Below are 25,472 nucleotides of genomic sequence, written 5' to 3' on the forward strand. Positions count from 1 at the left end.
CGATCCAAAGCTCCTTTGTGGGATTAATGTCCCTTAAAACAGGGAAATGAGACATTCCATTCCTTCTGGGAAAAATGCTGAAGGATTGGGAAAGAACTAATTTATGGCTACAAGGCTGCTGATGATTAATGTAATATCCCCAGTCTACAATGCAACCTTCACTTAATTAGTGCCTGTAATTGGGAGTTGTAAAGATAAGATTAATTGAATCTTGAGGATGTTAAAAGTTTAATACATTGGAACACGGTTATTGTGTTATCTGAAACTGCAGCCTGCAAAAAGCCAAGCAAGGCTTCAGAGAACAGCCCATGGAGAGACAAAGAAAAAAGACTTGCTTGGATAGAAACCAGCCAGAGAGGAGGAATTTCCAGCTCATAAAAAAGAACTATATGTAATAATATACAAATCAAAATACCCCAGCACAGAATGGTAATAGCTGAGTCCAATTTTAGAAATTAACTTTTTTCTTTGGGCCAGTCTTTAGGAAGCAGAGCCTACACATCCCTCTGCGTTTATTCTTAGGAATTCAAAATATTAACTGCAGAAGAGAATTAAAAGTAGGTCAAATTCTGCTTTAAGTTATGCTCACAAATCTGATTTACATAAAGATAGGCAATAAAGACAGAATTTGGGCTGCTATTTAAAATCAGGAAGAGAAGCAGAAGGTTCCTGCATGTACGGCACAGACTGAGCTGCATCTACACACAAAATGATTGATTGTGAGGCAGAACAACAATGGAGAGATTAAAAACTGCTGCAATCCAAGGGGTGCTGTCCCTCTGAGCCACGAGCACCCAGCAGGGCTGGCTCTGGGTGCCACTGATGCCCCCTGCTCTCTGTGAGAGCCGGCACCCCTGTGTCCCTCAGCACAGCTCGTCACCATCCCCACAGCTCAGCTCAGCTGTAAAACCTCAATTCCACAGGTAAAAAACAGCCAATAATTCCCTTTTCTTCAGGCATGACTGCTGGGAACACTGGCCTGGATGTGCCATTCTGTCCCCAGGACAAGGGACACTGATGGACACAGAGCCAAAGCAGCAGGTGTGGTTTTTTCTGGGTGCAGATAAATCAAACCCCCAGCCCAATTCCAAGGGTCAGCCTTGCACAGGGTGACCAAGACAAAAGGCCCAGGTTTCACCCAAACCCTGCCACTCAGCACTTTGGGGATTACAGCAGGAAAAATGTGCTGCTGCTCTGCCAGGGAGCAGGAGATTTACACAATGGGGAAAGAAAAAGCAGCTCGAGATAAAAAAAGTTATAGTTCTGTGACTCAAATGTCATCTTACCCCCAAGTCAACAACCTGAAAGTAATATACTGAGCCTTTTAAATTACCTTTTTCTACTTTCCACCAAAACAACAGAAAATCCCTGAAGTGGATCAAGTACCACTTGTACACATCTAGAACTTGCTGTTCTCTGGGAAAGACTCTCAGCTCCCAAACTTATTTCATGAAACCTAAATCCAGCATTTCTGAGCACTACTTCCACGCAATTTTCTGAGCCCTTGAGTCAGAATCACAAGTCCAAAAGGTTTTGCCCCAAAGCTATAAATGAATCAGAAAAAGATCTTCCTGGAGTGGTGGCTTGCTTTTGTCAATATGGAATCTCAAAATGGTTTGGGTTGGAAGAGATCTTAAATATCCATTTCCATCCCTGCCATGGCAGGGACACCTTCCACTGTCCCAGGTGCTCCCAGCCCTGTCCAACCTGGCTTTGGGCATTCCAGAGACCCTGGTGCTGCTCTGGGCACCTGTGCCAGGGCCTGCCCACCCTCCCAGCCAGGAATTCCTTCCCAACATGAGCTGAACTGGACAATCCCCTCTCTCTCCTTAACACAAAAGAGAGGTCTGTCCTATTTGCCATCATAGGATATCATTAATAGAGTAATTTTCTTGGTGTTTTGTTTATTCCCTTGGAATGGGGCTTGATGGATGTGGATAATTATCAGACTATAAAAGCCAGCAAATGTGCTATTTTCTATCGCTCTAAATCATCAAACAAATAAAGTGTGAAACAGCATTTCTGAATACAATTTTCCCCTCTAATGGTTTAGAATTATTATCAGGAACAATGAGAATAAATAAGCAAATGTCTTGTGAATTAAGAATTAAACAAGTGTGTCAGTAAAAAGGAGCATTCAGGCCATCCTGGGATGCAGGGATGCCTTTGGGGGCCACCAAGGAATGATGTGACAGAGAATTCACCTGGGCAGCTTGTGCTGCTCAGGGACCTCCCAGGCCCAGGTTCTCCCCTCCCTGCTGCTTCCTCAAAGGGAGCCAAGCTCAGTTTTGGTTTCCAGTGGCCAAAACCCTAAAACTCCATCCACAGCAAAGGCCTCATAGCTGTTTCCTGCTTATTTAAGAGGGATTTTCTCACCTGAAGCCATCCCTGCCTTTGGCAGAGGACCAGACCATCCTGTCCCTTCACCCAAAGCTTCCAAGACCTTTTCCCACTCCAGCTGTCACCCCCAGAGGTTTTGCCAGTTACACCTTGTTCCACACCTCATTTACACTCTCTTGCACCAACACAGAGCAATTAAGCAGTGATTAGTTCATCAAATCCCACACCCCACTCTCTGGGACTCTGGGCTCCATGGGCAGGGGCAGGTTCAACCACAAGACTCTGGAAATGTCACTTCAGTGCCATTCCTGGGAGAAGGTAAGAAACTCAATTTCACAGTGTCTGCACAAGGTCTGCCCAAGCAGGCCCCACACAGTTTAACACACCATAATTATGGAATAAGGAACACAAACAGAACAGGAGCAGCACATTTAAAATGTCCAGGCCAACGTGTCAAGCTGGGGTGAGTTATCTGTCTTCAAAGCAGATTTAATTGTGCCAAGAACAGTGACCCTTCAAGATTCAAATGCCAACCTGCTCTCAGCCATGACAGGCAGAATGAAAAGCTGCTATTTCAGCCCCTGTAAGGCAAAGGGTGCCCATAAACCCAGAATCTGAACCCTGACCTTCAACATCTTTAGCCCCCACGACAGCAGCAAAGCCTCCAAAGAAAACCCCTTGGCCCATCAGGAATATTTATCACCCAACAGAAGCATTAAGAACCAGCATTAGCACAGGGTGGTCCCTCCCTGCAAAGTTCAGATCCTGCTCCTGAGGCCTCATTTTTCTCCAAGGTAAAACATTAAACAACATCAGGCCTCATTTTTCTCCAAGGTAAAACATTAAACAACATCTCCTCGCTGTGTCAGAGCACAGCTCAGGGTAGAAGTGGGGGTTTCCATGCTAGAATCCCCCAGAATATCCTGAGCTGGAAGGGACCCAAGGGATCCTGCTGTGCATCACTATTTTTAAGCTGTTTTGCCTGTATGAGGAAAGAAAAAAAGGTATTTTAAGAAGAACAGGTTGTTCCTTTGTTGGTATCATGGTCACCTCTCTTTTCCTCACCTTTACCCTCCTCCATAATTAACCTCCCTCCCAACAATTCATTAAAACACTGAAATCAACTCCCTTTCTTCTTCCCCTCACCAAATCTGAGGTTGGGCCATGCTGAATGGGCTGGAAATTTCTCATTTCCCTTCTCAAGATCCTGGTTAGGAAAGGAGAATCCTTGGCCTCCCTCTCCTCTCCCCTTCTGCTGTGGCTCCTTCCATCAGCAATGCCAGCCCTGCCTGGAGATAAGATCACACAGGGAGCAGAGAGCTCCTAGGACAGAGCCTTTATCAAGTGCCTGCAGTTTTATCTTGAATGGATCACTTCACAGGACAATGGATGATGGAATTCAGTAACTTTAACCAGCAGTGTCAATGATCTCAAATAATGACATTTTTATTGAAATACACCCAGAGTGAGAGATAAACACAGAGGCTGGGGAGTATCAGCTCCAAAAGCCATAATTAGGAGTAAATAGGTAATGACAGGACTAAATCACAACTCCAAAACACACCAAACCCACCTGCCTCCCACAAATGCTCACTGGGCAAGCAGCACAGGGAGAAAATCAGGGCAAACCTGCTCAGAAGGGCCTGGGCACCACCAAACACACCCAGTATCACCCACAGGGCCCATTTCACTGCAGACAATCCCTTTCCACACACAGAACTTGCTCATTACCCACAATGTGAAGAAATGGCAGCGATTTTGCTGCCAACAGAGCAGCAGGATGAAAAACTTCCTCCTTCCCCAAAGAAACTGAAGTTGTGACTGCAAAATCTCCATTTGTTTTCCAGTAAGGACGGGCAGAATATCTCAGGTTACTCTGAAGCTGGGATCAAATCCCTGGAGATTGAGCATTGGGAGATTAGAGTCAAGCCTAACTTGTGCCAATCATGTACTTCTGAAAGACTCTCCAACCCTTAGAGTTGCCTTGAGCTAGAAATAGGATTAAAGAGCCATTAGTTTCAAGAAGTGACATTAGACAGGAGCTTTTTAAAATTCAGATTTTAAAGCAATATGAATTTTCAAGAGGTACAACTGAGCTCCAAGATTAGCACAATGGGCTACTTTCAGTGTGATTCACTCACCCCCGACTCGAGGAACACAAAGAGGAGATTTTTCCAGAACTCCAAATGCAATTTTCAAATACAATTTTTTTTTTTTTTAAATGCAGAGAATTTAATGTGAACAACCATCTGCTCTTGGAAGGACTCTCTGTGCCCCAGTCCAGTCAGCTCCACAGCACAAGTGCCAGGCACAAAGCACAAAATTGCAGAGCACATTGGAGTTTCTCCCTCCACATGTAAAAATAACCCAGAGCCTGCCTCTGCCTGCAGTGAATGAGCAGCATGAAGGAGCCATTTTACTAAGAAAAGGTGTTTGGGGAAAAACATTATGAAGTCATTTACTCATTCAGTTTAGCCAAGAAGATAATTAGTACACAATTCAACAGAGATGAATGACTACAATATTCATCCCCTTGCCATTCCCCGTTATTTGTTTGGAAGAACCTGTTCACATCAGATTTATTTCCCTAAACTGGCAATCAGATTATTAATTACTGGTTGTTTTTGTAGTGGATACCATACAAATAGAAAGAAAAGCAAAGATCATGCTTCAAAGAGCCTGTATTCTGAAATAATAGCTCATTTCAGCTCCAGAAACAAGGAGAAAAAAGGTAACCAGGGGAGATCAGAGCTATCTGTGCCTTGTACCAAGTGACCTGTGTGAGCTGCCTCCCTCACCGGGCACAGCAACACAAATTCCTGAAAAAAACAGGATAATTGCCTCCAGCAGAACAAAAGAAATTTGCTCCTGAGTAATGAAAGATATTCTTAGATTAGGAAACCCCTTGTGCTAGAGGTGCAATGCCTCTACACACACACACACTCTTTTCTTTTCTGAGGAGGAAACAATCCAGCATTCCAAAGGTTTAATGCTCCTCATCCATCAAACTGCACCGTTCCCAAGTACAACTGCTTTGAAGTGAGAGCTGTGTTCTTGTCAGCATCAAAGCCACAAGTGTTGTAGCTGAGATTTGATAAAGATCACTGACACAGTTTGTAAAGTTTCCTTTATTTCTCCTGTTTGATCCCCTCTGTGCGGCTGATTGGGCAGCTGGAAATGAAGTGGATGCAAACCCAGCACATTCATTCCTTGGAACATTAAGGGGTTAACGAGTGCTCAGCTCTCAGACAGCACCGAGTGCTATTTAAGTGCTGTCATTACTACAGGCTCCTCTTATTTTAAACCTCACTTGTGCTGCACTTGGCATCACCCCTCGACAATTTTCCCTGCTGAGTAAAGGAAAAAAAAAAAATCCCCGCTGATTTCTGCCAACGTGTTAACAAAATGTGAATAAAGACAAAGCTCTGCAGCAGCACTCCTGCTCCCTCCCAGCCCTCCCAAGCCCTGCTGCCAGCTCTGTGCCAAGCTGGAATCTGCAAGCTCTTGTCCCACGGGGAGGCAGATCAGGCTGAAGGAGTGAGATGGAGCATGGAAGCACATCTCCCTCCCCTCCAGCCCCTGCTCTGCTCAAAAGCCTCTGTTATTAAACCAATCTGTGATCCTGTCAGACTTCCATAGATCTTCATTTCAAACCAGGCCTGAGCTCTGAGCAGACACTTTGAGAAGGCAGGGATGGTTGGAGCAAGAGCTCTCCTGGATCAAAGAGCTGCTTCTCCCAGTCCAGCTGGGGCTGCTGGGCTGCAGGGACCACCCCAGGACGCTGCTGTGGCCCCAGATCAGCCCCTCCTCCTGCTAAAACCATCCTGGAAAGTGCCAAGAGGAAGCACAGGTGGGAAGGGTCTCCTCTTTGCTGGCTCAGGTACCACAGATGAACCTCAACCTCTAAGATTTCTAATTTCAACCAACAGAACAGGCTCAGTAAAGATGGACATAAAATGCACGGACTGAAAAGTGAAATGGCAGCAAAGCACAAAATAATTCCATGCCTTTTGCAGTGGGTTTGGGTGAGAATAAAAACCAAGGAGGGGAAGCACAAAGAGCAGGGAGCTGAGTGAAAGGGGTGCTGAGGCTGAGATCTATCCATCTGTGCCTCCTCAGACAAGTCCCACAGCTGATTCCATCAATCCCCAGTCTGGCTTGACCTTCATTTTCTGGCATTTTCTCTCAGTTAGAAGAGGGTGAATGAAGAAAGGCAATACTTGAGTCCTAACTCCCCAAATCCTGTGCCTCCTCTGCGGCACAAAAATGACCTTTTAATAATCTGTCTACAACAGCCTAATGAAAGACCACAAAAACCTGAGTCTATTAAAAAGAGAAATCTCCACTATTCCAGTTGCAGCACCTGATTGGGAAGATAATCCAAGGCAGAGCTGGTTCAGGTGCTGCACAACGTGGTGACCCCATGGATTCTAGAGCAAACCAGCAGTGAGCACTGTCCCCTCGCTGAGGGACCCCTCATCCCTCTCCCACAGCACCACCTCCAGGAAAAAAGGGCTGGGAGTGCTTTGTGTTGATTAACTAATGACTGCAGCTTGCAGGGCTGGATTAATGACTCCCTGCTCTCAGTTATCAGGGAATTACAGGGGGATCCAGCTCTGCATCCCAACACATCCCCCCTCCCATGCATCTCCAGCAAACCCACAAGCACACGGATTCTCAGGGCAGAAAGCAAAGCAGATTTCACCTTCATTTTAGAAAAGTCAGGAGAGTGAAAAGCTGTTCTGCCTGGCCATACTTTATCTCACTTTCCTTTTATCCCCTTTAATGAATATCCCTGTTCTTTTCTCTCTCCCTTTTATCAACAGAAAAGGGTCTTGCTCTGCCAAATCTGCCTGAGAGCAAATGGTGTTGCAGTTAATCTATAAATCAACCATCACCATAAATTCTGCTCTTTCTCCATCCAAAACAGCAGAGCTGTAAAACAGATTACACAGGACAGCAGAGGCAGGAAGGAAATCTGGGAGCTGTGAGGAGCTGCCACCACAGCCAAATGGCCTTCCCTGCTTCTCCTTTCTCCCCACTCCACCCAAAAATACCCAAACCTCTGCTGCCAGGCCTGGGACACTTTCAGGAGCAAGGACACCTCACACACTTCCCATGGAAGATGATGCAGGCCTTAGGGATTGAGAGAAGAAAGGGAATTCAGGAGAAGATTGTGCAGCCTAACACCAAGAAACAGGAAAAGCAAAACTCAGAAAAATAAAAATTTTTGTGTGGAGCATCAGCTGTGAATCCCAGCTGTGATTCCAGCGAATGCAGCCTAGGGAGCCTCAGCATCTCCAGGGTGCAGGGGCTGGAGCAGGGGCAGAGCAGCACAGGGATGGTGAGAGGGTGAGGGGCAGCACCCTGCAAATGAACAGTTCAGCTCCATGACTGCTTTAGGTCATTTTCCTCCTCCAAGGCATTTTTCCAGGGATTAACATTTCCTGTCCTGAGGGGAGAGCGCAGGACAAGAGTTCAGCACACAAAGCTGCAGCTCTTGCAGAGCAGAGTGAGAAATGAACCCAGGGAGATGCTGGGCAGCTCAGATCTGCTGCTGCTGCTCCAGGAGGGGCTCCTTTGAGAATCCCTCCCATGGGAACAGCCAGTCCTGGCTGGAATCCCCCTCCCCTCACAGGCCTGTGGGAAGGGGAGCTTTCCCTGCTGACAAATGCATTAAACTGTAGATGTTCCAAGAGAGCCATGGAATTCCAGAATGGTTTGGCTTGGAAAGGATCTTAAATCCCACCCAGTGCCATCCCTGCCATGGCAAGGACATTTTTCCACTGTCCCAGGCTGCTCCAATTCCCATCCAGCCTGGCTTTGGCACTGCCAGGGATCCAGGGGCAGCCACAAGCAGGATTTGCCCTCCTTGACTGGACTTGCCCCACACAGGGAGCCTCACTGGGCACCTGGAGGGAAAAAAGCTGAAATTCTAAAATATTTTAACCAACAAAGCTTAGGGGTAACTCCATGGACTCTCAGGTTTGCAGTCCTTTCACAAGCCAGAATTCCAGAAGTGTTTCTGGGATGTAATTGTATCTGTGACCACTGCTTCCAACTAATCATATTATTTTAAAGTTCCTTTGGTAATTTGTCCTTAATTCCACACAAACTGCTGCTCTGGCATAAAGTGTACTTTGTGATATCAAAGTCAAACAGATTAGGCATGATCCACTTCCAGCGAGGGAGTGTTTTGGAGAGGAGATGATATAACTTAAAAGCTAAAGCTGGCTCCCTGTTTTAATTAAAGGGGATTAAACATCCATCATGATAAGGGAAAAGGGACATTTTATAAAAATCAATTACCTTCCTCAGTGTCAGTCTGCTTTAACACCTGTGGTTTCTGGGAGAAGGGAGAGTGTAAAACCCCACCAGCACCCAGGGAAGGTAAATTAAATACTGTTACTGTACAGTTAGTAAATTACATCAATACTGTTACTGTACAGCACGACCACAAAATATCCAGGAAAAATAACTGTATCACCCAATCAGGTGGTACTGACAAAATAAAATGTTACACTCCTAAAGTGTATCAGGCAAATTCACAAAACCCAGATTCAAAGTTTCCTGCAGCACTTCCCCAGCCAGGAAGCCTCCAAGTGGGACTGCACATCTTTATGGAGATAAAAGTGCTGGTGGAACACCTCAGCATCTAAAAATATTCTTTTGGAATTGTAAAGGCTGAGCCACATCCATTCCTCACTAAAATGCCATAATCACCATGAAGAATGAGGCCTGGCACTCGGCTTTGTTGCTTCTGTCATTATAAAATCAGTTTCTGCTCGCACCGTTTGACAATATGCTCAATTTTAGATCTCACACAGGAGTGTATGAGGTAATTATACACAATATGTATAATTGATACAGCAAAAATTCCCACCACCAGAGGTTTAATATGGGGCTGCAGAATTAAATACATTTCAGTTATTTCAAAAGTTTGAGACTGTGAAAAGGTGGCAATTAAATTCCTAATGCGAGAGGGACATTTTAGTGTAATTTGAGAAAAAAGCGAGTGAAAGGCTGGATCTGGCAGCTCCTGCCTCAGGGGCTTCACATGAGGTTACACAACTGCTCCCAGCCCTGGGGTGCTGCGTGGCAGTGCCCACACCTCCCATGCCTGCTGCTCCAGCTGTCAGACTGAATTTCCAGCTGCAGCAGCAGCACTGTGAGAAGGTGAGGAGCAGAGCCTGTGCCTGGGAACAGCACACCCACAGGGAAAATCCCCCTGGAAAGGAGGGTTCTGAGGGAAGCAGCTCCTTTCTCCCCTTCCCTGCAGAAGGCAGCAGGGCTGGTGGCTCCTCACCCTTCCCACAGCCCCAGATAATTTATGGGAGACACAAAGGAAGAGTTACGGCTTTTAACGAGCAATTTTGAAGCAGATACTACCAATATACAGAGTCCTTGGTTCCACTGAATAAATATCTCTGACAGGCAAACAATAACTCTGCCTCTTATTTTAGAGCTCAACCCCAAACTGGTAGACTTTGTAACTCTCCACACTCCTGCTATTCCCTGAGGTGCTTCCAAGATGATCACTGTCAGAGCCACGGAGTCTATAAAAAGGATGAAGGAAGCTGGGAAATTTCCACAGAGGTGGTGCCAGCAAAACAGAAGGAACATTTCAGCCATCCCCAGCAAAGCCAGGCTGCAGCACTGCAATTCCAGCAGTGCAGTCCAACAGCTCCCCCAGCTGAGCTCTGCGACAGCTGCACTCACTCCCAGCACGGCTCAGGTACCTGGAAAGTTCCAGACCTGCTCCAAGGGGATTCAGATTTACTCTCTGCAGCCAGTGCTTGCTCAGAGAAGAGCTGGAGAACTCTTGAGAGGAGCTGTCATGGTGCAGAACAAGGAGTGGCTTGGCAAGTGGCAAACTCCTGCCTGATGCTCAAGGGAAGGGCAGGGAGGCCCTGCCAAACCAAATCCTGTCACAATCCATCCCAGTCTGTGTCACACACTGTCACCTACCCATGAGAACTGCACTGAAAGTCCTGCTGGGTCTGTGCTGGTGGCCCTGAGCTCCATGGCCAAAGGGTTTGAGGAGCTTCCCATGGGCTGTGGCACCATCTGCTGGAGATGGCACCAGGAAAATGAGTTGGAATTAAGGGATTCTGGAGGAAGAACTGACAGGATCCAAACTGAGCTGGAAACCCACAGGATCATCTGTCCAACCCCTGGCCCTGCACAGACACCCCAACAATCCCAGAGCAGTGCCCAAACACTGCTGGAGCTCTGGCAGCCTTGGGGCTGGGACCATTCCCTGGGATCAGTCACATCCCAGTCATAACCCAGAACCACATTTCTGGAGTTCCACTTGTTTAACAGAGGTACCACAAGAGATTCTGCAAAATCCTCCTGCAGCTGCCTTGGACAGCGAGCCCAAGGAGCAGGAATGTTGGGAAACAGATTTCATGATGTGTTGGAAGGGTTTTAAAAACTGCCATTGATGTTCCAGAGAGCCAGCCCCTCCCTGCACCCTTCCCAGGCCTGGAAAAGAGCACTGGAGCCATTCATTTACAGCCTCCTGGCTCCTGGGGGCTTTCATGTGCCACAGGCACCAAACCCCAGAGCCCCCAGGGAGCCATAGCCCCGAGAGGTGGGAGGATGCTGCTGCCACTGCCAGGGCACGGTGACAGCACAGCCTCCCTGTGACATTTCTGCTCTCATTTGCACGCAAATGTCAATATTTATTAGTCACATCCAGATCTTCAGCAAAGCTCCCATGGGTTGCTGAGTCTCTGCACTTATACTTTTAAATTGCTTTTAAAAGAAGCATATTGGCTCTTGGTAACTTATTCCAGACTTCCTACATTCTTTATTTCATCCTTAACTATCTACTGCTTTTGTGGGAAGTGATTTCCAAGCAGTCTATGCATCAACAGTGTTGAAAAATGCTTTACCATCACGCCAAAAAATGACCATGGAAAAGTAACCTTTTCACTTAACTTGTCCCTGGAGCTGTGAACATATTTATGTATTTAAATAATGGAAATGTGAAAGTAACAGATGTTTCCTGCCTAGAGCACAGAGCAAGAACAACAGTGCTTCATTATTACAGTGCCTCTGAAGCATCCACACATTCCCATCCCCATTTGCTCTCCTGTGCATTCGTTTGCAAAAATCCCCAAGTGCTGAAATCTGGTTTTAATCGTGATGTCAACAAGTCTCCCTAATCCTGCTGAAAGTCAGGAATTAGGCCTCTGAGCAAGCCAGCATGAAAGAGTGAAATTGCTTTTAAATGTAAAGTAGGAGGGAAGAGGAGAGAAAAAATGGGAATTGAGAGATTAGGTAAACCTGATGGAATTTGGTAGAGCTGGGGAAAGGATGTTTTAGTGGTGCCCAAGAGCCCTCACTTACCAGGATTTGGGCTCCCCAAAATGCAGGTAATTGATGCTGTAGAGATCCATGTCCTCTGTATGCCAAGCAAAAGTTGTCTTCCACATGCCAAAGTAGAGGTAGGGAGTGTTCACCCCCTCGATGATGATGCCACACTCGTGCTCCACCATGTCCAGGAGGGTGTTCAGGTTGCCAATGTTCCACTCATCCACGTCCTGGAAGCCAACAGGAATGGTTTGTGCTGGGAAGGGCAGGGGCAGGCACAGCCTCAGGGCCTCAGGGGCTGCTCCTGGTGCCACCTGCATTAACTGAACCCCCCCTGCCCCCAGGAAGGTTCATTTGGTGCTCCAGCACTCTGCAGAGGCTCTTGCACTGTGCAATTAACTGTTCTGTAATGAACACAGCACACAGGGTAAAACACACTTCTCTCAGATGTTCCCCTGATCACAAACACCCCAGTGTGGCCAAAGGGGCAGAACCTTCTACCTCAGCCCAGAGCTTCAGGTGAAACCAGAAACCACCTGGGAGCAGCTGTGCTGGTGCCTCATTGTGTCCCACCCTGATCCCAGCAGGGAAGGATGTGACACTCCCACCAAACACCAAATCCTCTGCACCCCTGAGATGTGCAGGGCTCTGAGCACCTCAGATATCTCTGCTTATTCTAATTAATCCCATATTAAACCACGCTGATAATAAAAAGACACTCATACATTCACACACAATCAGACAACACTCCAAAGAAAGCCACTTCCCACTCAAAAGAAAACTACAGAGGAAGAGATTTAAATTATCTGCCTAAAAAGAGTAAGAAGAGAGAAACCTTTATCATTTACAGAATTACTTGAAGCAGAGGATGAAATTTCACCATGGAAAAGCTTAAACAATTTGAATTGTAAAATAATTCAGTGTGCAGGTGCATTGTATCCTAATGGAGCTGCCTACAAGGAAAAGATCCAAATGCAAATAATTTAAAATCCAAATGTAAATAATTTAAAATCCAAATGCAAATTATTTATGTTAAGACTCGAAAAATATTTTTGATGTAGCACCATTTCCTTGAAATGCTGTTTTTCTCTGGCTTTCTAAGGAGCTTCAGCAGAAATCTCCATTTATTCCTTTAAAAAAGAAACAAAACCGAAAGTATAGACAATTTTTTGCCACAGTTCACAAAAGAATTTGTTTAAATCACACTTTTCCTCATTTTTCTACTAAAAGTCAGCTTTTCACAGCTTCCACTGACTGTTATCCTGAATCTCAGGGGAAGTTTTGCAATGAGGGGAAAACCACAAAGGTATTGGAGTTTTTTTAGTGTGGCTACATCAGTGAAATTCTGAATTATTGCTCCTCAATGAGAAAAGTAAGTCAGAAAAAGGAAATAAACGAAGGAAAGCACTGCACTTACTGCATCATACAGGGAGCCACTGATGTCAGCCCCATAGATGGGGGACACAAAGGTGAGATTCTTCCAGTACTTCCGCTCCAGGTCCTCAAAATCCTGGTGCCGAGGGGTGCAGTACCTGCCAGGGAACACAGGCATTGAGCAGCTCTGAGGGTGTATTTCACCTTTAATTCACACAACTGCTGCCTTTTCCACCTCTGCACAACCCCTCTGGGGCAGGCTGGATGCGCAGCACCACATCCCCATCCCATGGAGACGTGAGGTGAGGTTATCCCACAGCCCTCAGGTGCCAGGAAAACTCCAAAGCTGATTATCCTGGAATGGTTTGGCTTGGAAGGGAACTTAAATTCCATCCAGTGCCACCCTTGCCTGGGCAGGGACACCACCCACTGTCCCAGGCTTCTCCCAGTGCCCTGGCATTGAGCACTGCCAGGATCCAGGGGCAGCCACAGCTGCTCTGGGCACCCTGTGCCAGGGCCTGGCCACCCTCACAGCCAGGAATTTCTAATTCCCAAAATCCCATCTCAATCCACCCTCCTTCAGCTTAAAGCCATGGCTGCATAATCTCAGTCCTGATTAAAACCCAGGGTCCTCCAGAACTGTGGAGCACTCCAGGCTCTGGAACCAGGATGACACTGCAGTGGCACATCCCAGCTGATCAAGTGCCCTGCAGAGCCCCCGGGCACTCTGGAAGACACTCGTGTCACCAGTGTCAGCCCAAGCACCCCAAAGTATTTGCATTTCTACCCCAGCCACGGAACACCTTTTCCAGAAGAGCCAAAAGATCCTTTTTTGGTCCCAAACCATCCTTTTCAGAAAGATTCTCAGCCAAATGCTGACCCTGAACAATCCTTCTACACCAGCTCTCAGAAAAAGCTCCGAGATACACCAAAACCCAAGCCACAAACTGGTTTGAGACTCAATAAAAGCAGTTTCCCCCCAAATGCTCCACATTTAACATGGCTGCACTTTCTCATCAGCCAGTTTTGGGCAAGAAAAGCCTCCCAGGAGCTGCCCCACGCCCGTGTGGAGCCCTGCAGGCACGCACTTCTCGCTGTTGGCCAGGCGCCGGTACTCGCCCACGGTCATGGGCTTCTTCTGGATGTTGTACTGGGTGAAGAGCCCTGACTGGCCCGTGACCACCTGCTGGATGGGAGCTGGGATCACCATGTCATCAATGTCATCGTAGGTGCGCCGTGGCTTCCACTCCTTGGGGGGGATCACCTGCAACGGGGACAGAAACATGGAAATGTCACTGACACTGCAGGGGGAGATCACCTGAATGGGGACCAAAACCATGGAACTGTCACAGACACTGAAGCTGTGGGGAATCATCTGCAACGGGGACAGAAACATGGGAATGTCACAGACCCTGCAGGGAACGAAACATGGAACTGTCACAGACACTGCAACTGTGGGGATCACCTGCAATGGGGACAGAAACATGGAAATGTCACAGATACTGCAGGGAACAAACCATGGAACTGTCACAGACACTGCAGCCCCGGCTTTGGGGGCTTGTCAGCACTTGGGCCATGCCAGCACAGGCTGATGAGATCGTTTGCTCTGACAAGGACTTGTTAGGAGTGGTGTTTAGCTGGCCTTAATAAAGCACAGTGGAGAAATAAAGCTGTTAGGCATGGAATAATTCTTATTTCTTCTAAAACACAGGTCAATTACTGGGTTTATTGCTGCTCTAAAGAGAGCTGGCTATTGATGAAGAGCTCTCCGTGGAATGTTTCCTTGTCCACTCAAGTGTACAAGCAATTACCTTCCAGGACTTTGCTAGGGAGATTATTTTAATAGAGCTTGTTGGTGACTTCCAGATATTGTAAAGAAATTAGTTTGCTTGCAGGATTAATCTGAGCATTCCAGGTCAGCCAGCCCTGCCTCACCCAGCCCCTCACCTTGGCCAGCTCCTGCCCTCACCTCGCCCAGACCCTCACCTTGCCCAGCCCTTCAGCCATCCCCTCACCTTGCTCAGCCCCTCACCTCGCCCAGACCCTCACCTTGCCCAGCTCTTAGCCATGCCTGCCCTTGTTCAGCCTCTCACCTTGCCCAGCTCTCAGCCATCCCCTCACCTTGCCCAGCTCCTTGCCCAGCTCCTCACCTTGGCCAGCCCTCAGCCATCCTCTCACCTTGCCCAGCTCTCAGCCATGCCCTCACCTTGACCAGGCCTGCCCTTGTTCAGCCCCTCACCTTGCCCAGCTCTCAGCCATCCTCTCACCTTGGCCAGCCCCTTGCCCATCCCCTCACCCTGGCCAGCCCTCAGCCATCCTCTCACCTTGCCCACCCTCACCTTGCCCAGCCCTTGCCCATCCCCTCACCTCGGCCATCCCCTCACCTTTCTCACCCTCACCTTGCCCAGCCCCTCACCCATCCCCTCAGCTTGCCCAGCCCCTTGCCCATGCCCCCACCTTGGCCAGGCCTGCCCTGTGGGCTCCCTGGGACTCCATGAAGGCGATGAACCTCCCGAAGTCGCGGAACTCCTCCAGCGAGGGCCGGAAGGTCATGATCTTACAGCCAGGGTTCTGCGGGCTGGGGTTTTCCGACCCCATAGCTCCAGTCCTGCACAGGGACACAGGGAGGGAAATATACTGGTTAAACCTTTGGTTTCTAACTCCCAACTCTAAGGAGTTCCACAGAAAGCCTGCAGAGATTTTTCATTTCCTCACGCGGCTCCTGCAAGGGGGATTTGTAAGAACGACCCTCTGACATGGACACGTGGAGCTCCCAACCAAAAATCCACTTAGTCAGGAACTCCTGACACCAGGATCACCCGAGAGCCTGGCCAGGGGCTAAATATAAACCACATCTGCCCCCAGTTCAGCACAGAAAGTGGTGCCACAAAAATAACAACTCCTCACCACCTTCAGCTCTGTCACTGTGCACAACTTGCCACCACACAAGTTTTCCACCAAAATGCTTCACCATTTTCTGTTTAGGTTCAACCCAACAGCTTTCCCAAATCTGGGTTTTTTTCATGTTCTAGACTATACTAAAAATTATAAAACATAAAGCTATGTTTTTTTTAACATAGCTTCATTACACTTTGTCTTTGCAATGTACATAAACAGAACAAAGTGTCAGGCAAGCCTCACAAGAAATACAGACACACAATTCCAAACATCCAAAACAAACTCTCAAACCATTCAGGATGAAATAATGATTTTTAAAACAGACTTTTTTAAGGTTATGATGGAAATCTGTAAGGGAAATAAAAGGTTTTAGTGGCATTTCAGCTGCAAACATCCCCAGGAATGAATTCTCCATGAGGAGGAGCTGCAGCAGCTCCACACTCTGAGCACTCACGAGATGGCAGTGCTGGGCTGTGGAGGATGAACTGCAGGGAAACAGCTCCTGCCAGGCTTTCACATGGAAAAAAAATCATTTAAAGTGTGTTTAAACTGATTTCAGAGCAGCCAAGAAGTATTGCAGATGCTCCTGGAAGTAGTCACAGTGTTGGGAAAACACAAAATGAAGCAGGGAATACTCCCAGCTCTGTGTTTGAATGGGTGAGTGTGGCACAGAACTTGCCCCAGAGACAACCAGTGCTCCCAGTTCCTAGAATTAAAACCAGCTAAAATGGGCAGACTCCACACCCAGGGCACCAAAGTTTCATTTTAACTGGATAAAACTTTTCCTTTCAAAGGCACATGAACAGTTTGGAGTGAAATTTTAGAAGCCAGAAAACATTAGAATTTTACACAGTAACTTTTATGCAAATTTGTTTCAAAACAAGGATCTGCAAGTCTTATGTTCTTCCCCAAGGAGTCTTTAAAGGAATTTTATGCATAAAATCACAGTTTCTCACAGGCAGAAAAGCCCTTCCCAAGCCAGGAGCCAGAGATGCAGAACCCAGTCCAGAATAAAATCAAATTATGAATCCCAGTATTGCAGGAAATCCCAGAGCAAAACCAATTGAGGGAGAAAAATAGCATTTCGCCCCATTCACCCCAAGATACTTCACTTCTCATCTCCAACAGGAATTGCTGGAAACAAAAGGGCCATTTAAGCAACCCCTCCATCTTCAGGGTGGCCCTGCCCAGGGAGATTCCCAACCTTGCCAAAGAAGGAACAAAAATTGCCTTTTTTTTGAGAACAAAACCTGCTGTTTCAGGGTCAGCACTGGAGGAGAAGCAGCAGATTGATCCCTGCCCATGGGGAGCTTTTCCTGCACAAATGTTTTGCAGGAACACAAGGAGGAAATCCCTGGGATGAGCCAGGGGAGCTGGGGACCCATCTGCCAGGGGTTTGCTCAAATCCCCCAGGAAAACAGGGCTGAGATGGAGGGAAAGGGGCTGCAGGGGAGTGGGACAGGGACAGAAAGCACCCCGAATCCTGCCACAACCTTCTGGGAACGCTGGGGCTATTTTTGGGCAGGGTCTGGAGATGGCAGGGGCCGAGGGGAGCGGGGAGCCGGAGCAGGAGCTGGCTCAGGAGCGAATTCCATCCTGAGCAGGAGCCCTGCCAGCACCATCTGCTCCACAGAGGCTTCCCAGATCTGCAGCTTTACCCACAGCCAGGGCAAAACAAACAGCCAGAGCCAGGCTCGATCCCATCCTTCCCTCAAGATTCACAAAATTCCAATTTTTAGTCGATAAACTCAGAGCAAAGAGTGGAAATGTGTGTTCCTGTAAGGAAGGGAGATCAAAAACTACTGCATGCAAAGCTTAATCAATTAATTAAAGGATAAAACTACTTCCTGCAAAGCTTAATTAATTAATTAAAAGGTCTACTGCCTCAGTACAAGCAGCATCACCTGGCACTCTGGAATTCTTTAGTCCAGACACAGCAAAACACAGGATTTTTCCATGTGCAGCCCCATCTAAAGAACATTTCAACACCCACCCGAGATAATGTACATTTAGCTAATCAAACCAATTAAGCTATTACAATAAAATGGCCACAGAGCTCATGGGAAGGGAGGAATCAGGTCCATGAGCTCAGTGAGATGTGGGAGCTTCCCCTACCAGCCCCAGGGAGCTGGGAATATGGGAATATCCAGGGCCAGGGAAAGGTGGGGGACAGGAGAATTTCTGCCCCAAATGCTTCCCATATGGAATTGTTTTGAGAAAGCAGTGCCAGGACTCGTGGTCACCTGGACTTGTGGCCACCTCCATCCCAGGATTTGTGGTCACCTGGACTCGTGGTCACCTCCATCCCAGGATTTGTGGTCACCTGGACTTGTGGTCACCTCCATCCCAGGATTTGTGGTCACCTGGACTTGTGGTCACCTCCATCCCAGGATTTGTGGTCACCAGGACTCGTGGTCACCTCCATCCCAGGATTTGTGGTCACCAGGACTTGTGGTCACCTCCATCCCAGCTCCTGGGATCACACATCCCACACAGCAGGACAGGGCTGCAGCTTCCTCTGGGATTTTCAGGAGATGACCCCAATTAAGCAGTGCCCTAACGAGCTGCCAGCATCCCTGGAAGGTTCCAGAGCAGAATCTGACTGTTGTGAGCACACTGAGAGCCCTCCCAGCCCCAGGTGAGGGCCAGGTGGGAACAAACCCTTCTCTGAGTACTGACAAGGAGGATTCTGCACTCAGAGCCCCCAGCAGCTCCTGAAAAGAGGAGTGAAGGTATTTGTCTCAGCTGGATACGTTCTGTTTCTTTGTGAGACAGTAACAACCCGAAATATTATGAAAACCTTCTCATTTTCAACCATTGTGAGGAAGCACAAAAACTTGTCTCCAGAGGGACGATCTCGGTGCACACAAAGAACTGAGTTTTAATTTCAATGACTTTTACTTTTCAATGAGACATTTCCCTTCCAAAAGTGATGTGAACCAAGGCACTTTTGTGACTGAAATCCTGCACCTGTGGACTGAAACAGAAAAAGTCCAGCTGAGATCAAGGATTGCTACAGGACTGACAGACTGGGAATCCTTCCTCCACAAAAAGGGCTGGGATTTCTGAGCAGCTCCTGTTGCTGCCCCACTGCTGATCTCCTTCCCCTCTATTCCCAAGAATCAGATTCCAGCATTTGGACAAACAAAATGTAAATTTTTAAATGTGAAGTTTGCTGTTGCTCAGCCCAGTTTTAAACAACTGTGCAATTACAGCAAGGATTTAAACTAACACCTTTCCCCCCAAAATATTTATAGATAGATAAATATTTCTAGATTATATAAATATATTATTATATTATTATAGATATAATATTATATTATTATATAATATGAATATATTATTATATTATTATAGATATAATATTTATAGATTCAGTTCATCACATTTTTAACATTCAAATTGCTTTGAGTTTTGTATATCCTCCATAAAGGTTAAGTAAACACAACAGAGGAAATATTTGGGAAAGAGGAACAGAGACAACATTCCCACCCAGCACAGGGATGAAGATCTACAGTGCTTGGGATTTGACAAATTGAGAGTTATTTTCTATTAAATTTTACACTCCACAAAACTCCTCCACAATTCCAGATCCTCCTGTACTTGAAATCAAGCAGCATATGTAGCTCATTAAGGGAAAATAAAATTTTCCCCCAAAACACCCTCTTTGCTGTAGAAGTGCACAGTTACTCACACACTTCTCTAGCAACAAAATTATTTAGTCACAAACTGTATTTAAAAGGGAAAAAAAAAAAAGTGGTTACATTTAGGAGCAATAAATCTGGATGACTTTAAACCAGTTTATTGTTGCCTGGGGCAAGGTAGTTAACATGTAATGGTTATTTCTGACTAAATCCAGATCAGAACCTCAAAAACTCAACAGTTTGACTGAACAGACAAGATAAAGTCACCCCAAAACCACAGAAATCAGTTCACAAAGCAGTGCTGAGGCCCAGCCTTCCCAAGGACTGCAGGAGGCTCAGTTTGCTGCATGGCACCAGATATCTCTGCTGCATTTATTATCTCCACTGCCTCAGGAGTCTTTAAAAGCAACTTAAACCAATATTATAAAAGGCACTTCACATGGGCTGAGCCGTGGAATCTGAACGGGAATTCCAAGTTTTAACCCATGGCACCTCAATCCAAGGCAGCAGCACTGCAAATGTTAAAATAAACTATCCCACAGTGTTTATTCCTACAGGAAAGGACAACAGAACCTTGCAGAGCAAGCAGGAGCCTCGATTACTTGTCACAACTTAGGGGCAGAGCCATTTGCTACCACGGCTTAATTAAGGTGCTTATTTTCATTTATATTTTCATCGGTCAATCACTCTCCTGTATAAATGAGGCCGCTCCTCAGTGTTTATTCCTACAGGAAAGGACATCAGAACCTTGCAAAGCAAGCAGGAACCTCGATCACTGCAGAGCTTTGCCCAAAAGGTGATTCCTGCATCAGAAAACACCTCAATAAGGACTAATTCCCAGTTTTCCTTCTGCCAGAACAAAAAGCCTGGAGCTCTCAGCAACTTCCCTAAGCTCCTTTAGATTTTTACAACAAAAGCCCTCAACAAATGGGGCTGTCAGCGGCGTTTTTAACCACCCTGCCCATACAAAAGGAAGCCCTGGGCTGGTTCTGTGCCCGAGGCAATGCCCGGGCTGGGTGTGACACACTGACCCACTTCCAGCTGCTGCCACATCCCGGGAATGCTCGGGCACAGGAGCAGCGAGCCTGGAACGGCCCTGCAGAACTGCAGGTCACCTGGACAGGTACCCCAGGAACCCCCAGATACCCCCAGGAACCTCAGCCTGCAGCACAGCCCCGCAGATCCCCAGCTCACCTGGACAGGTACCCCCAGGAACCCTCAGGTATCCCCAGAAATCTCAGCCCAGCATGGTCCAGAAGATCCCCATCTAACCTGGACAGGTACCCCCAGATACCCCCAGGAACCCTCAGAAACCTCCAGAAACCCCAGCTCACCTGGAAAGGTACCCACAGAAACTCCAGCCCCTTTCCTGGCTCACCTGCCCAGGTACCCCCATCCCTTTCTAGGTTACCGCCCAGGAAACCCCCAGGTATCCCCAGGAACCCCAGGTATACCACCCCCTTCCTGGCTCACTTGCCCAGGTACCCCAGCCCCTTATCCTGTTTTCCTGCCCAGGTATCCCCAGGAACCCCCAGGTATTTCCAGCCCTTTCCTGGTTTACCTGCCCAGGTAACCCCCAGGTATCCCCAGGAACCCCCAGGTATTTCCAGCCCTTTCCTGGTTTACCTGCCCAGGTAACCCCCAGGAACCCCCAGGTATCCCAGTTCCTCCCTGGCTCACCTGCCCAGGTACTCCCAGGTACCCTCAGGTACCCCCAGGAATCCCAGCCCTTTCCTGGCTCACCTGCCCAGGTACCCCCAGGAACCTCAATTTCACACCTCTCAGCCAAACCCGCAGCTCCAGGAGTGACAATTTAAAGCCTGAATTAACCCCAGAGACAATTTGGATCTCTCCCAGCTCTGTTTTATCCAGGTCTCTCTGGAAGCTGCAGCTCCAAACTTGACGCACCCCACCCAGGTGAAGCTGTGCTGCTTGTTCTGCCAACTGAGATCAAATGTGGGAAACTCCATCAAAACTTCTTATCTGCACCAAAACCTCACCAAAGGCCTCTCCATTGCCCTGGGCTGTAGCCAAAAATTGTGATAGAATATCAGAAAACCTCAGAAATCACCTCAGCCCCCCACCAACCTCCAACATTCATTCTTGGGCCATATTGAAAAGCAGGATTTCTAGGAGATTTAGGAACAAAAGGGCAATCCTGTGTTCTCTGGGGATCTGGGAACTGTGGCTTGTTCATGAGCCTTATAAAACATAAAAATAATGAAGCTTCAGGTCACTTCTGCCAGGAGTGAGGCACACCCAGACCAAGGAAGGGCAGAACACAAACGTGTCCTCCTGTGTAATCCAGTGAGAGCATGGCTGAGGAGCTGCCTCATTTATAAAGGAGAGTGAAAATGAAAATATAAATGAAAATATAAATGAAAATAAGCACCTTAATTAAGCCATGGTAGCAAATGGCTCTACCCCTAAGCTGTGACAAGACAGAACATATTTGGTCCAGAACAAAGGTTAAAAAGAGGAAATCTTATTAAGCAACAATCAGTTTAGTGGGGAACACTGAAAAGGGAGGAACACCTCTCTCATATCCCACAGTGATAAGTCATTAATATCCCCCAGCCTGTGGGAAATGACAGGATTTCTGCCAACATTCTGCAGCATCCAGGATTTCAGCCGCTACTGCAAACGGACAAACCCCCTTGAATTCCTCAGCAGATGACAAATAATTCCTTCCAGCAGCCCCGGAGGATCCCAGTGGCATCCAAAGCCATTAAGCAAATCCCTCACTTGTGTGACACATTTAGCTGCCATCCATCTTTGCTATTAACAGATGCTCCAGTGAAGGAACGTGGGGCAGCACAGGCTCTGCAAACCCTTCCCCACAGCACAGCCCGAGCCTGGGTGAGTTAGGAAGGAGAAATCCACCGGTCCTGAGCCCTCCTGACTGCCCAGAACTCATTGAAACACCAAGTTCCTCCTGATTGCCACGAGCTTTCCCTCCCCTGCTGCCTGGGTGGCTCACAATGATTATTTCTGCTCTCAGGTGCATGGCCTGCTCTCAAAAATGAGATTTAAACTTGCAAGGTGAATCAGAGCCTCCTGATGCTGACAGTGTTTGCTGGGCATCCCAGGAGGAAATAAAACACAACCCTGCATAAATGTGAAATCCCCACGGAGCCCTTCCAGCAGGGCTGGCCAAACTGGTTCTCCCAACTCACAGCAAATTTCTTACCACCTTTTATATGGAAATAGCTCCGAGTTTTCAGGAGCTGTCTGTATTTTGGGTGATCTAAAACACCTGCAGAGCTGTGGAACTCCCACTTTAGCTGCTGAATCTTTCCCTGGTGCTTGACAGGAGTTGAGAACAGTTCCAAAGGGTGGGATTCTCCCTGAAAGTGAATTTTGCTCCTGACTTCCCATCAAAAGCTCATTTTTTTTTTAATTTATAAAAGCCCACATTCATCCCAAAGCCAAACTTGGAATGTGACCTGTATACTTTGAGTCTTTACCAAAGTGCTCTGAACTTACTGACAAAACTGACTCCTTCTATATATTTTTTATATATATAAATATATTTTATGTCCTTTTGTATATATATTAATATATTACATATTTCATACATCATGTTTATATATAGGACCATATAAATATATATATATATACATATATATACACATTATATATATGTATGTATATATATGTGTGTGTATGTGTATATATATATATATATATATATATATTCTTTTTTTTTCCTAGTCCCACTGGGCCAGTCAATGCAATTGTCTCTTTCCAATCAGCATAAAAAGAACAATCCACCACAGAGGGTTAGACAGAATTTTCCTGTCAAAAGATGCTCCAGTGAATGTCTCATCCATGAACATCAGCTCTGGAACAAGGAATCACTTTATATCCACCTACATCCCCTTTGCATGGGAGGAACTCCTGCCTGTCATGAGGCAGGAACAGCCGTGGATTCCTTCAGGATTCCTTTAAGATCCCTTTAGGATTCCTTCAGGATCCTTCTGGCACTGCAGGAGTTGGTCAGCCCGCCCCAACTTCCTTCTCTTGTTACAGGGAAGCCCAAGCACTGGGAACTCGCTGTCACTGAGCAATTACTGGGTGCTCCAACAGTTACTCGATGTAATTGCTAAAATGTAACTGTAAGTTTGGCATTCCAGGCCTGAGGTTTCCCTGACCCTGTGAATTTCAGTGAAACAGGAAAAGGAAAGTGACGAGAAAAAAGCAAAAGTTCCCAGGAAATAAGCAATGTTGTGGGTGAAACGCTATCAGGTTTCAGTCAATTTCAAAATTGACTCTTTTTGGTTAAAGGAAACTTTGTTTGGGGAGGGTCATGCTTGCTCTAACAGAGATTTCCACTGGCACAAACGAGATACAGAGCACAGATCCCAGGGCAGAGCAGCAGCCCAGCCCTGCAGCAGCTCCATCCCAAGGCAGAGGGAGCAGGGATGAAATGGATCCTCTCTGGTGCCCTCATTGCTCAGCACACAGGGGCCCAAAGCTGCCTCTCTGCAACACCCCTGGCTCCTCAACACCTTCAAAACCACGAGCCCCAGGAAAGCCAAGAACACCTTGGGGTGAATCCCAGAGCATCCCAAACAGAGAGGGACCCACAGGAGAATCCAGCGCAGCCCCTGGTCCTGCACAGACCCCAACAATCCCACCCTGGGCAGGGCCGGGACCATTCCCAGGGGAACCTGGCAGTGCCCAGCACCTTGGGCAGTGCCCAGCACCTTGCCCTGAGCCCCATGCCAAGCTCTGGCCCCGCTCCAGCCCCTCCCGGGCTCCTGTCCCCGCTGCAGATGCCAAGGAAGGATTTCCTGAAGGGTTCCCCCTCCACCCCATCCCCTCCATCCCCTCCGCTGCACACCCGGGAGCGGCTGGGCCGGGGCGGGCACACGAACCCCGCAGCTCCCGAGGGTCCCGGGCTGTGCCCGGGGACAGCGGGGCTGTGCGGGTCACACCGAGGAATTGACAGGGGAATTGACAGGGGAATTGACAGGGGAATTGACAGAGGAATTGACAGGGGAATTGACAGGGGAATTGACAGGGGAATTGACAGGGGAATTGACAGGGGAATTGACAGGGACGGGAGAGAAGCGCCGCGGCCGGGCCCAGGCTCTGACAGTGCCGGAGGAGGGAAGGGAAGCGCCGACAGAACAGCCCAGCCCCGGCCGCTGTCACCTTCCTGCCCCCGGTTTTCCCAGCACCGAATCACGGAGCCAGCGGCAGCTCCTGCTCGCCCCCAGCCCCCGGGATCGCCATTGATCCCCGTGTGCGGCCCGAACCCCGCGGGCGGTGAATCCCCGCGGGCAGCCCCGGCTCGGGGCACCGGGACCCCGGGGCTGCCACCCACACAAAGCGAGGGGGGGCTGGTGCGGGCCCGTCCGGGCCGGTGCGGGGGAGGCCGCGCGGGGGCCGCGGGCCCGAAAGGGAGCGGTAGCGCCGGGGCCGCGCCGGGAGCGGCGGGGCCGGGGCCGGGGCCGGGAGCGGCGGCGGGCCCGGCGGCGCGGGGGGCGCAGCGCGGGTGGCGGGGTGCGGGCCCGCTCGGGCCGGGGCCGGTGGCGGTGCCGGTGGCGGGGCGGGGGCGCGGTCCGGCCGTACCTGCGCGCGGGGCCCTCGGCGGCGCGGGGGGCGCAGCGAAGGGGGGGCGCCCAGGCGAGCGCAGCGCCCCGCGGCCACCACCTGCGCCCGCCTCCCCACCGCGCCCATTGGCCGTGCGCGGCACCGCCCTCACGCCCATTGGCCGCCCCGCCGGGGACGGACGGCGGGGTCAGCCAGTGGCGAGCCCGATCGCCGAATAACAAGGCAAGCGCTGGCGTTGATTGGTCAGCGGCGCGGAGCGACGGTCCGCCCACCGACGGGCGGGGCAGCGGGGAGCGCTCCCGTCACTCATGCGCTTTCCACCAATCGCACGCT

General features: G+C 48.5%; 1 protein-coding gene across 4 annotated transcripts in view; it reads right to left on the minus strand.

Moving 5' to 3' along the window:
- KDM4B (lysine demethylase 4B) overlaps window positions 1–25,241 on the minus strand; it is a 73,893-nt gene extending 48,652 nt beyond the window's left edge. For 2 of the 4 annotated variants that reach the window (XM_064734084.1, XM_064734082.1), the window contains exons 1-5: window positions 25,158–25,241; window positions 15,493–15,643; window positions 14,124–14,299; window positions 13,079–13,193; window positions 11,698–11,891 (exon numbers count right to left, since the gene is read on the minus strand). In XM_064734084.1, the coding sequence (XP_064590154.1) occupies window positions 11,698–11,891; window positions 13,079–13,193; window positions 14,124–14,299; window positions 15,493–15,633 (626 nt within the window). In that variant the 5' untranslated portion in view covers window positions 15,634–15,643; window positions 25,158–25,241. Of the gene's footprint in view, window positions 1–3,762; window positions 4,330–11,697; window positions 11,892–13,078; window positions 13,194–14,123; window positions 14,300–15,492; window positions 15,644–22,684; window positions 22,721–25,157 lie in introns of those variants that run through there. The other 2 variants (XM_064734085.1, XM_064734083.1) reach the window with 2 other exon arrangements.
- Window positions 25,242–25,472: the final 231 nt, after the last annotated feature.

The sequence above is a fragment of the Zonotrichia leucophrys genome, chromosome 28 (genome assembly GCF_028769735.1).
Source record: "Zonotrichia leucophrys gambelii isolate GWCS_2022_RI chromosome 28, RI_Zleu_2.0, whole genome shotgun sequence".
In the NCBI taxonomy this organism is placed as follows: domain Eukaryota; kingdom Metazoa; phylum Chordata; class Aves; order Passeriformes; family Passerellidae; genus Zonotrichia; species Zonotrichia leucophrys.